Source organism: Heptranchias perlo, chromosome 17, assembly GCF_035084215.1.
Source record: "Heptranchias perlo isolate sHepPer1 chromosome 17, sHepPer1.hap1, whole genome shotgun sequence".
Lineage (NCBI taxonomy): Eukaryota > Metazoa > Chordata > Chondrichthyes > Hexanchiformes > Hexanchidae > Heptranchias > Heptranchias perlo.
Window position 1 is genome coordinate 16,850,113 of NC_090341.1, and position 13,677 is coordinate 16,863,789.

The window sequence follows — 13,677 nt, forward strand, 5'->3', positions numbered from 1 at the left end:
ACAGAAAGTTCTGGGGGTGGGTTGTGAGGCTGGAGGAGGTTACACAGGTAGGGATGGTCGAGGCTATGAAGTGATTTAAACACAAGGATGAAAATTTTAAATTGGAGGCATTGGAGGACCGGGAGTCAATGTCGGTCAGCAAGGATGAGTAGGATTTGGTGTGGGATAGTTTCAATGATAGGTATCCATAATTTCTTAATTGGGAATGAAGTGCTGAACTGCTAAAGTCACTTGACCTTGTTAGGTACTTAAAAAAAAGTATTTTTAAATTACCTTTTTGTATAAACGTGTGTGTCGCACTACAGAGACAATTGATGCAATCTGTTGTAAATCACTGGTTCAACATTGTCTTCCCAATTTTCTAGTTCATTTTTTTTCCTGTCATAAACGTACTTAAAGGCCTAATGCAGAGCGCACAGTGCCCATAGTTGTTATAACGATATTTGTGCAAGTCATTAAATGATGATAAGAAATGAAAGGATGTGCTTTTTCTTCTTTTTAAAATAAATCAACAACAAATTAACTGTGCAGTCAACATTTTAGAAATTTATATATATATTTATTATAAACAATTTGGAAAATTCTGTTGCAATATGCAGCAGAAAGACAAAGCAAAATTCCTGTTAAGAATGTATATCACTCCACAATGTGCAGCATACAGGAGGTATTTTTCAGGTTGGCTGTTTATCAACTGGCATAGATGAGGTCAGTGAAGTCCACTGCCAAACAGTGTTGTGCACTTTTGACTACGACTTGGGTGGCATTAGCGGTTTTAAGAGGAGCCAGGAATAAATAACGTAATACTCTAAATTTTAGGGAGGAAAAGAAATTAGTGTTGCACATCTACATAGGTTTGTATCCTAGAGCAACATTTTCAGACCTAACTTGAAGAGGAAAACATCATTAATTGTCATCCAAGGGCTCATAATTTTTTTTTACAATGTCTACTCAATTTTGACATCAGAATGAAGGTGTTTAAAAAAAAAAGTTAATTCAGTCCATCCATCCAGGTCCAGTTGCAGGGCCTGATCTTACATAGAATTACATAGAATGTACAGTGCAGCAACAAGTCATTCAGCCCAACAGGTCCATGCCGGTTTTTGTGCTTCGCACACGCCTTCTCCTTCCCTACTTCATCTAATCGTATCAGCATGATCTACTTTATAAGTTTTTTTTAAAAAAAATCCTCAACTAAATTCATGTCTCTCTACTCCTTGCTAAATCCTGTGAATTTTCCTTAGTATTGCTCATTGTAAATTGTTATACTTTGTGATGCACAATGAAGGGCAGTATTGACTTCTCGATGGCTGTGTCTGAATAGAGCTAAAACAATAGTCTTGAGGAAATCTCTCTACTGCTCTTGGAGCTGTGTTTAATCTGGCCAGCCCCTTTTAAGCCACAAAGTCTTACTAAACCAAAGCAGAAATCTGATTGCTCCATTTGGGGCAATGCTGTAAATAGACACATCCATCCCCTTCGCTTAATTCCAACCCAGCGCTGTGTGCCCTTGGTGTCTAGCTCGTTAGTGAACCTAGCTTCAATCCTCCTGTTCAGCCCATCACCAAGACTACCTATTTCCATCTCGGAAACTGTGCGCGTCTCCCCACCTGTGCTGCTGAAACTCTCATTGTGCTTTTGTTACCATCAGACTTGACTTATTGGCCTCCTGAGCTCTACCCCACATAAACAAATCATCCAGACATCTACCGCCTAAATCCTATCCCACTTAGTCATCACAACTCCCAACACGTCAACTTCAAAATCCTCGTTCTCCTCTTCAGTTCCCTTCATGGTCTCACCCCTCTCTATCTCTGCAACCTCTTCCAGTCCAATGTCCTCAGCTTCACCACCTGCTTTTCCAACACTAGTCAACATTTGTGCTCTTCCCCCGCTCTACCAGCAGTGGCAGAGCTATAAGCGAAAGTGCCCTCATCTTCTGGAACTCCCACCTGAATCCCTTTATCTTGCTACACCCCTTCTCACCTCCATAATCCTTCTTAAAACCAACTTCTTAAACAACTTTAACCATTTGTCCAAGACCCCCTTACATCTGCTTGTCTAATCCTGAACCACAAACTAGTTTGGGGCATTATGCTGTGTAAAATGTAACTTGTCAATTAGAAGCTAATAGGTACTATTCAGGAAACTTTTTAAAAAAAAAATGTTTAAAATGCGCTGGTTCTTTGGAAGCTTTCCTATCTGTTCATTGGGTCAAATATATTTCCAAATTTCAATCAGGTGCAAGTGTGATGTACACACTAAAATGTGACACTTTGAGACTTGAGTTCATGTTTATATAGATAGTTTTTTAAAAAAATATATAACTTTTTGTTCAAAGCATACAGGCTTTACACTGTGGTACCAAGATTAGTCAAATTTGTGGACATGCTAACCAACTGGTATGTGAGAATGAACCGCAGAAGGTTAAAGGTAGGTAAACTTTTAATTTCCTTGGGTAGAAACCACCAGGTCCTGGAGACTTATCTATCTTAAGTCCCATTATTTTCTCCGTTACCGTTTTTTTAAACTAATATTGAATTATTTTTAGCTTCCATTCTATAGATGAGCAAGACTTGGGCATGAATGAGAGTTTCAGCAGCAGTGTGGTCAGGTATAGACAGATTTAGACTATGTTAGTGGTGTAAATTGGATTGGGCATGGGGCTTTACCTTTTACATGAAAATACAATTTAGATAACCTAACTTTTAAAAGGCTACCAGTGTCTAACCATCATTGCTTTCTCATTTCATCGGGGGAAATTTCCTAGTAATTCTGGTTGCTTTTTCTTTTTGATTTGCTTTTTCTTTTTGATAGGGTGAAAATGGCACTGAAGATTGTCAAAGGGCTTTGGAGACTTTGTTCGGTGTTTTGTTCTTCATGTGCCGGCTGATGGTATGAAAACTTAACAATGTTCTTACATTTATGATGATTAGATCTGAAATTTGCATAACAGCACTCAAAAGAATGCTCATGTTGCCTTTTTATCCTTTTCTTTCCCCTCAGATGAGATGCTATTATAATTATTCAAAGTTTTATTTTCAGCCCTTTCCACACAATTTCTGAATTGGGAAACTGTGGATCAGTTTAAATCATTTTTAAATAATCATTTCTGAACGGCAAAACCATAATAGTTAAGCGACTAAAATGCTACTGCTCTTCTACTCCGTATATTTCCTACATAAGCTCCTGAATGATGTTTTCTTTTTTTGTTAGGTTTAAGATTTCTAGCTTTTTTTTCACAATTGGATTTATTTTAGTTAACTGAATAAGCATGCATATGTGGAGAGGGGTAGAGTTATGTAAGACCATAGATTCCTAACAGTTAGAATTTGAGAATTTCTTTGCTCTGGTTGCAACAGATCCGCTTCACCGGAGAAAAATATTAAACTAACAAACTTGTCATAACTTCCAGATGCAATGAAAGTTGTTATGGGATTTTTCAGATGTGATCTGAAGGAAGTTGGCAACCAGTAACCTAAGTGTTTAATGAATATTGACTGCAAGTCATGCTTGTACCACTACACTACTAAATAGGTTCTTTGTTTTTGTTCCAGATATTCTGTTGAAATAAGTGGCATTGACTTTTGTGATGTCTCTTTTTAGTTTAAGTTTTTGCGTATAGATATAGAGGATCAACCTGTTATAGAACTTCCAAACTCTTTGGAAAATTGTTTGCACATGGACAGAGTATTTGAGAGTACAGCTTTCTGTTTTACAATGAATTAGCTGGACAAACCTGATCATTCATCACCATTAGAAGCCCATTTTGGTTTTAGAGCCACATGGAATAATGTTCATGCACTTACCTTCATTTGATTTCTGTCTGTCTTTTTTTGGTTGAGCTTATATTCTTGGTCTTTCACCTTTACAATTAAGTTCCACAGTTGTGTGTAGAGATTACTTGAAGTAAGTAGGGTAGTTACTTGCTAGGAATCTTATTTTTTTCAGTTATGCCTTCTGCTCACATACGATCCTCTAATTTATTTTTTATGTTTTGCAACTTTTTGGAAAATGAAAGTTGAACTGGGAATGATTGTTATTTACTGTCAGAAGAGTTAAGTATTGATCAGGTATGCACAAAAACTGTTTGAATTGCTGCAGTGTCTTTTAATTTTGGCCAATTGATAGTGTAGAGAGAAGACTTTAAGAATCTGCATTGTTGGTAATCAGCCTTTTGTAGTATTTGCTGATATAAAAATATTCTCATGGATTAATATTGCAGATCTGACAAATGTATGGGCTGTGGGGAGATAACCATTCAGGCAGTGTACACAATGGCAAAGAATTTTGTGTTCACAGTTTTGCTGTGATAAATTGCAGAAAATCCTCAAGTTAGGAATGATTTTTCCAATGAATGCTTTGATTGTATTATCAGTAACTTTTAAAAGTTGAAATTGTGATGTCACAGGCACCCTTCACACCATTCATCACTGAACTGATGTACCAGAACTTAAGGCACTTGATCGACCCATCCTCTGTTCAAGACAAGGATGCACGTAGCATTCACTACCTCATGCTCCCTCAAGTACGGTATGATACTTTCCATGTTGATTTTCCACAACGTATTAATTTTATTAAAATTGTAATTTTTGTACAATTCAGCAGAATTTTGAAACAAGGTGCTACATAATGTAACATGAACCTGAATTATGCCAGATTGCACTTGGTTGTAATTTTACTGAACAACTAATAAAACTGTCTTAAATTTATTTTACATTTGTCTTTGAGCAAGCATTTTGATGGATGATCTTCACGAGTCATCACTGGACTGCATACAAGCATCAGCCTCAAAAAAAATTAATGATCTGGTCCATTTCATTTAATTTTCCAATTTAAATCTGGCATTTAAAAACAAAATGCATTTAAAAACATGATGGCTTCACTGGCACGTGTAAATAAAAGGATAAATTGTACAGCTTCAAACCCTTTTTGCCTATTTCAAACAATTATACTTACTGACTGGTTGCATAGCTGCTTAAAAAAAGGCAATGGTATTAACTTAGATTGTTTTCTAGAGAAAACTTGTTGGGCTGACCTGTTTTGCAAGTTTTCAGCTTACATACTGTTGCTAAACAGCAACTACTTAATAAAACTACTTAAATATCAATAATTTCATTACTGTGAAAGCAGAAATAACTAAAATTAAGTCCTCATGCAATATTAATTAAATCTCTCCAAAGTTTAATCTCTCCAAACAGCGTGTGCTGTTGTACCTTTTACCTTTGCTTTTTCTTTCCCATTTTCACTATGTCCAGTTTATATTAACATTTAATTATACTTTTTTTTCTGTCTTCTACACATTGTACACACACAAAAAAAATTTTTTTTTTTTTCTCCCCCGCCCCCCCCCCCCCCAGGCTTCCACTGTTCACTTTAGAAGTATGTGTAAGTTTAAAAATAACTGGTTTCATGGCTGAATGCCAACTTTAAAAGGCACTTATTTAGCCACCAAAAAAACAAAATGAACAGGTTAACCTGCATCAAACATGAGAAGGACTCTACCAACTGAGTAAACTGATTTGTGGTTCTACAATTGTTAACGTTTGGTATATGAAATAAGAAGTGTAAACAAAATCAGAGGAACAGGAAGAAAATAATTGGTGTTATGGTGAACTCACTACACTTTGTAGGCAGTGGTTTGATGTGCAAATAGATAGCACTTAAATATCAATAGGCTGTCCTGGATTAAACTAGGGTAGGATATGTTTGTAAGCATACTTTATACTTCAGTTTATGAATAATAGAGCAGCAGATATGTCTGTAATAACTTAAAACCCAACTGAAATATCATTGAATTTTATATATATAAATAAATATTGGATCCCCTGAACATTTACAGTCCATTCCACTAATCATATTGAAGGTGGCAGTGATTCAAAATGACTATTATGCTGGAGGATCTCATGAATGTTAAATTTAAGTGGCATTGGAAACAACCAGTTGACATCTTCCTTTGGGATAGTGATCAATCTCTGATTGTTAGGTAACTACTATCCAGTTTCTGATTCAAAATGCCTGACATATATGTCCAGAAAGAGTATCATATCACAAAATTGTGACCTTTCATTACATACACCCATTCCAAATTGCACAAGCTGCATGTTTCTAAATATTTCTACAGTTTAAAGGGGAATTTAATCTTGTTCAGAAAAGTAAACTTCAGGTAAGTGCATTGCTTTCATTATATGGGCACTAATATTTTGCCACTTTTCTGCTTTCTGGCCAAGTTCATTTATGAACAATTTTTAAAGACAGCGTCCTCCCAGGAAGAATATATGATTCAGATATGGTTTCCAAAGTGCTATTAATGTTAAGTAAATAAAAAACTTAATCTGTGGCTGTTTCTTTTAACTGAAAATTTGTCAGACTAAGAAAAAATAAGGCAAAACTAAAGTGCATAGGGTAACATCTGCCATTGTTCTGAGCAAGAGTTATGTGTAACATAGTTGAACAAAGTTCAGACCACTGGACAGAGGATTGAGTTTGGAAGTAAACTAAGCTTTTTTTATATATCAAAATAAACCTTTTAACTAAGGTCACATAATGAGCCTGATTTTTTTAGGTGGTTAAATTGGGAGTATTCAAGTTAAAGAATGCTAGGATTTCCCTCAAAACCTGAACAGAGTGGAGCTTGATGCTTTGAATTCAAAATTGGTGGTTAGTGTGGTATTGTCAATTGACACAGATCCCTGGATTTTGTTCACTTCCATTATTATTTGCAAGCAGCTATATCGGGGAATTTTTTAAAAAATTAAAAAGCCCCTTTCTTGCCCTGCCTGTGCTTCGGGGGGAGTGTGGAAAGTGAACAAATTGCTCTTTTTAAATGCTGAAGTTTTAGTTTTAGAATGTCAATATCAAATAGTCCCATCAAAAGTATTCATTCAGTGGTGTAGCGTGAGGAGAAAAAAGTGAATGCAGTTTAGATTGAAACTGCATCGCTATTTGGCATGCATGTTAGTGTAGATGGTTTGCTTCTTGACCAATTGGTGGATGTCTTTACTGGACATGTTCTACTGGTATCAGCAAAGCCTTTCTTCACTTTTGTCATTGATGCAGTGAATATATTCTGTAAAAATGAGCTTTCATATTGATTTCTCAGGAAATAAGATGCTCTATTACCTGTTCCAGGTAGTTTGTAAGTAGGTAGTGTATCTTCAAAGTATTAATTTATATGCCTACCTCCTTTTTTACTCCAGCAAGAGAACCAAGTTGCAGAGTTATGTACAATGAGAAAGGCTGAGACAAAGGGAAGCAATCTGATATAAGGCAATAAAGCTGGGGATTAAACAACGGAACTTTTTTTTCACTTTTAAATAAAGTGTGAAATTATTTAATACCAAAATATTTTTATATAGGTCTGTAGTTGCCTGTGTCTGTTTGTGTCACCCTTTTTGAATATGGCCACCATATTATCCTGTTTCCAATCTACTGGTAAATCTCTAGTGCCCATTAACTCCCTCATAATGGTGATCAATGCCTGCCAGAACTCCTCCTTAGTCTTAACACTTTGGGATAAATACCGTCTAACCCTGATTGATTTGTTTTCAGCCCTTTCAACTTGTCTAGAACTTCCATCCTCTCTATCGCGAAGTCCTGAATTTTGCCTTGGTATTTATTTATTTTTTGGCAGGGAGAGTATGTTGCTCATTACTTTCTTTGTGAATGCTTTTTGATTTTTCCTTCAGGGAGTCTGTCATTAACCAGCGAATCGAGGCTGCAGTTGCTCAAATGCAGTCAATTATTGAGCTTGGAAGAGTGATACGAGACAGGAAGACCCTCCCAGTTAAGGTTTGTCATTTCAGTCATGTGCCGTCTATATTTGGCAATAATGCTCCTCTTTTTGGCACTGGGTCTTGATACAAATTAATCTGTCATCTCTCTGTGCCCAGTATTCTTGAGAAACAGGGTAATGACATAATGAACTGCTGCAATAGCATTTTATACCATTCATTTCTTGGAATTAGTTGGAATTTTTACAAAAATTCAAAAGACATTTGTGAAAAGATATTAAGTTTGTAACATTTGTAAGAAAGAATACTTTAGCCTTTATTAATGGAGCGAAATCTTTTTGTAGCCATTGTAAATCATATGCTTGCTATTAAGACTTTGAATCAATTTGGGTCCATATGTGAAGATAATTTTGCTCATCTTTCATTTACCAATTTGTGGTCCAGCTGTTCAAGGGCATTAAATTATACATATCATAGCATTAATCATGTGCATAAGGGTAACCTGAACATTCAAGAAATCTTGATGTTGCACAATATCTAGAACATTGATGATGTGCTAGTCTGCTAATAAAAAGTGTGCTGCACTGTGCTGAATGAAATGCTGAAAATTTTGAGTCCTGTGCGAACTTCCCTTCTTTGTTTCTAGTTCAGAGTTCTGGCTTTATGGCCTGTTTTTACATTTGTTTCTTTGTCTTTATTTAAGTTTTTTTGTTTTCTTTACTGACTATACTTTTTAATATATAAATGTGACCTGGCAAAAGTCGCAACTAAGAGTTAAAGGTTTTTTCAATTTAACTTTTTTTAGTACCCTTTAAAAGAAGTTGTGGTCATTCACCAGGATTCAGAAGCACTGAAAGATATTAGATCCTTGGAGAAATATATTCTGGAGGCAAGTTACTTAATTTGCATTTTTTAAAACGATCACAAATGTTGCTTTTTTAATATATGCCTTTATGTGAAATTGTTGAGATGACTTGTAATGTCAAGAAAAAATTTGTTAACAAAATTGAAAAACTAATACTTTTAAGTGCAGTTGTACCTTTCTTCCCTTTTTACTTGAGTTATTATAGCTTGTCTTTTTGTGTAGTGAATGGTTGACTGTTTTAGTGCTTGAAAAGATAAATGCTTGATCGCTTTTCTTGAGATTCAACTGACCATAGAAACTGATGTCATTTCATTAATATATTAATTTGTCATCTGCTATCATACCATTGAAATTCACAATTAGAATACTCCGTAGTTGAACGTGAGGCACCTTTCACTTTATAAAAGCACTTTTGTTGTTTCTGTATTCTCTTGTATTTGGTTTAACTTTTCTACCAGAGTGACTGTAATTTGTACATTAAAACTGACCATTTCAATAAGAAAGAACATTCACATAGCACCTTTCATGTTTTCACAAGACCCATTAACAACAACAACAACTTGCATTTATATAGCGCCTTTAAAGTAGAAAAACGTCCCAAGGCGCTTCACAGGAGTGATTATCAAACAAAATTTGACACCGAGCCACATAAGGCGATATTAGGACAGGTGACCAAAAGCTTGGTCAAAGATGTAGGTTCTAAAGAGCGTCTTAAAGGAGGAGAGACAGAGAGGTTTAGGGAGGACTTCCAGAGCTTAGGGCCCTAGGCAGCTGAAGGCATGGCCGCCAGTGGTGGAGCGATTAAAATCGGTGATGCGCAAGAGGCAAGAATTGGAGGGAGCACAGAGATCTCGGAGGGTTGTATGGCTGGAGAAAGTTACAGAGATAGGGAGGGGCGCGAGGCCATGGAGGGATTTGAAAACAAGGATGAGAATTTTAAAATCGAGGCATTCCCGGTCTGGGAGCCAGTGTAGGTCAGCGAGCACGGGGCTGATGGGTGAACAAGACTTGGTATGAGTTAGGATACGGGCAGCAGAGCTTTGGATGAGCTCAAGTTTATGGAGGGTGGAACATGGGAAGCCGGCAAGGAGAACATTGGAATAGTCAAGTCTGGAGGTAACAAAGGCATGGATGAGGGTTTCTGCAGCAGATGAGCTGAGGCAGGGGCAGAGATGAGTGATGTTACGGAGGTGGGTCTTGGTGATGGAATGGATATGTGGTCGGAAGCTCATCTCAGGGTCAAATAGGACCAATTAATTGATTTTAGTTTTAATTTTATGCAATTTACACAAAGCAAGGTCCCAAAAACAACAATGAGATAGAATCGTAGAAAGGTTACAGCACGGAAGGAGGCAGTTCGGCTTATGGAGTCCGGGCCGGCTCTATGCAAGAGCAATCCAGCCAGACCCATTCCCCCACCCTTTCCCCGTAGCCCTGCAAATTTTTTCCTTTTAAAGTACTTATTCCATTCCCTTTTGAAAGCCATGATTGAATCTGCCTCCACCACCCTCTCTGACAGTACATTCCAGATCCTAATCACTCGCTGTGTGAAAAAAGATTTTCCTCATGTTCCTTGTGGTTCTTTTGCCAATCACTTTAAATCTATGTCCTCTGGCTCTTGACCCTTCTGCCAATGGGAATAGTTTCTTTCTATCTACTCTTTCTAGACCCTTCTTAATTTTGAATACCTCTATCAAATCTCCTCTGTTCCAAGGAGAATAACCCCAGCTTCTCCATTCTATTCATGTAACTAAAGTCCCTCATCCCTGGAATCAGTCTACTAAATCTCTTCTGCACCTTCTCCAAGGCCTTCACATCTTTCCTAAAGTGCCGAACCAGTGTTTTATAAAGGTTCATCATGACTTCCTTGCTTTTGTGTTCTATGCCTCTATTTATAAAGCCCAGGATCCCGTATGCTTTTTTAACCACTTTCTCAACCTAACCTGCCCTGCTACCTTCAATGATCCCTCGTCTATCACCATCCTCCTCACTGTTCACTGCACTTCCAAGTTTTGTGTCATCTGCAGATTTGGAAGTTGTGCCCTGTACACCCATCAAGAAAAGCAGTGGTCCGAGTACCGACCCCTGGGGAACACCACTGTCCACCTCCCTCCAGTCCGAAAAACAACCGTTCGCAACTACTCTGTTTCTTGTTACTTAGCAAATTCTGTATCCATGCTGCTACTGCCCCTTTTATTCCATGGGCTTCAATCTTGATGACAAGCCTATTGTGCGGCACTTTATCAAATGCCTTTTAAAAGTCCATCCACACCACATCAACTGCATTGCCCTCATTGACCTTCTGTTACCTCATCAAAAAAACTCTATCAAGTTAGTTAAACACAACTTGCCATTAATGAATCCATGCTGGCTTTCCCTATCAATCCACACTTGTCTAAGTGACTGCTAATTCTGTCCCAGTTTATTGTTTCACAAAACTTCCCCACCACCGAGGTTAAACTGACTGGCCTGTAGTTGCTGGGTTTATTCTTACACCCTTTTTTGAACAAGGGTGTAACATTTGCAATTCTCCAGAAATCTGGCACCACCCCCGTACCTAAGGATGATTGGAAGATTATGGCCACTACCTCTGCAATTTCCACTCTTATTTCCCTCAGCAACCTAGGATGCATCACATATGGACTTAGTGACTTATCTACTTTAAGTACATCTAGCCTTTCTCGTACCCCCTCTTTAGTAATTTTTAGCCCATCCAGTATCTCAACTATATCTTACTGTTCTGAGACTCAGGCAGCATCTTTTTCCTTGGTAAAGACAGATGCAAAGTACTCATTTAGTACCTCGGCCATGCCCTCTGCCTCCATGAGTAGATCTCCTTTTTGGTCCCTAATTGGCCCCACCCCTCCTCTTACTACCTGTTTACTGTTTACATGCCTATCGAAGACTTTTGGATTCCCTTTTATGTTAGCCGCCAGTCTATTCCCATACTATCTCTTTGCCCCTCTTATTTCCTTTTTCGCTTCCCCTCTGAACTTTCTATATTCAGCCTGGTTCTCACTTGTGTTATCAACCTGACCTCTGTCATAAGCCCCTTTTTTCAGGTTCATCTTACTCACTACCTCTTTTGTCATCCAGGGAGCTCTGGTTTTATTTGCCCTACTTTTCTCTCTTGTGGGAATGTAGCTAGACTGTACCCGAACCGTATCCTCCTTAAAGGCCGCCTATTGTTCAATTACAGTTTTGCCTGCCAATCTTTGATTCCAATTTACCCGGGCCAGATCTGTTCTCATCCCACTGAAATTGGCCCTCCTCCAATTGAGTATTTTCACTTTGGAGTGGTCCATGTCCTTTCCCATAGCTATTCTAAACCTTATGATACTGTGATCGCTGTTCCCTAAATGTACCCCACTGACACTAGCTCCACTTGGCCCGCCTCATTCCCCAGAACCAAGTCCAGCAACGCCTCCTTTCTCGTTGGGCCGGAAACGTACTGATCAAGAAAGTTCTCCTGAACACACTTCAAAAATTCCTTCCCCTCATTGCCCCTTATTATTACTATCCCAGTCTCGAATGGGAGAGTTGAAGTCCCCCTTTATCACTACGCTATGGCTTTTCCATCTCTCTGTAATTTCCCTGCAAATTTGCTCCTCTATATCCTTCCCACTAGTTGGTGGCCTACAAAATACATCCAGTTGTATAATGACACCTGTATTGTTCCTCAACTGTAACCAAATAGATTCTGTCTTTGACCCGTCCAGGACATCCTTTCTCTCCAGCATTGCATTATTCTCCTTAATCAATACTGCCACCACCCCCCCCCCCACCCTTTCTTTCCTTCCCTATCTTTCCTGAACACTTTGCATCCAGGAATATTTAGTACTCAATCCTGCCCTTTCTTGAGCCAGGTCTCCGTTATCACCACAAGATCATATTCCCATGTGGCTAATTGCGCCTGCAGCTCTCCAACCTTATTTAACATGCTTTGTGTGTTTACACATGTGCACTGTAAACCAATCATAGAATTTCTTGTACTCTCTCTTCGTCTGATCCCACCTAATACCGTACTATTTCTTATTCTAGTGCTATCTTTTTCTCCCGATCCTTTGTGCACCTTGTCAATCCTTTCCAATGCTACATCCTAGTGCCCATCCCCCTGCCAAATTAACTTAAACCCCCCCACGGCACTAGCGAACCTCTTCACAAGGACATTGGTCCCAGCTCTGTTGAGATGCAATCCATTCGGCCTGTACAGGTCCCACCTCCCCCAGAACTGGTCCCAATGCCCCAGGAATCTAAAGCCCTCCCTCCTCCTCCATCTCTCCGGCCACACATTCATCTGCTCTGTCCTCCTATTTCTATACTCACTAGCACGTGGCACCAGGAGTAATCCGGAGATTACTACCTTTGAGGTCCTGCTTATTAATCTCTTTCCTAATGCCTTAAAATCTGCATGCAGGACCTCATCCCTCTTTCTACCTATGTTGTTGGTACCGACATGGACCACGACCACTGGCTGTTCATTCCCCCCCTCCAGAATGTTCTGCAGCTGCTCAGTGACATAACAACGTAAGAAATGGGAGCAGGAGTAGGCCATATGGCCCCTCGAGCCTGCTCTACCATTCAATCAGATCATGGCTGATATTCGACGTCAGCTCCACTTTCCCGCCCGATCCCCATTTCCCTTGTTTCCCCTAGAGTCCAAAAATCTATCCATCTCAGCTTTGAATATATTCAATGACTCAGCATCCACAGCCCTCTGGGGTAGAGAATTCCAAAGATTCACAACCCTCTGAGTGAAGAAATTCCTCCTCATCGCAATTTTAAATGGCTGACCCCTAGTTCTAGACTCTCCAGCCAGGGGAAACAATCTCTCAGTATCTACCCTGTCAAGCCCCCTCATAATCTTTTATGTTTCAATGAGGTCACCTCTCGTTCTTCCAAACTCCAGAGAGTATAGGCCCATTATACTCAACCTTTCTTCATAGGACAATCCTCTCATCCCAGGAATTAATCTAGTGAACCTTTGTTGCACCGCCTCCAAGCAAGTATATCCTTCCTTAGATAAGGAGACCAAAACTGTATGCAGTATTCCAGATGAGGTCTCACCAATGCCCTGTACAA

At 38.8% G+C, this 13,677-nt stretch overlaps 1 protein-coding gene across 4 annotated transcripts in view; it reads left to right on the forward strand.

Annotated features, from left to right (window-relative positions):
- iars1 (isoleucyl-tRNA synthetase 1) overlaps positions 1-13,677 on the forward strand; it is a 180,739-nt gene that overhangs the window by 99,081 nt on the left and 67,981 nt on the right. For all 4 annotated transcript variants that reach the window (XM_067998627.1, XM_067998629.1, XM_067998630.1 and 1 more), the window contains exons 21-25: positions 2,339-2,430; positions 2,815-2,892; positions 4,409-4,530; positions 7,686-7,788; positions 8,536-8,619. In XM_067998627.1, the coding sequence (XP_067854728.1) occupies positions 2,339-2,430; positions 2,815-2,892; positions 4,409-4,530; positions 7,686-7,788; positions 8,536-8,619 (479 nt within the window). The remainder of the gene's footprint in view (positions 1-2,338; positions 2,431-2,814; positions 2,893-4,408; positions 4,531-7,685; positions 7,789-8,535; positions 8,620-13,677) is intronic.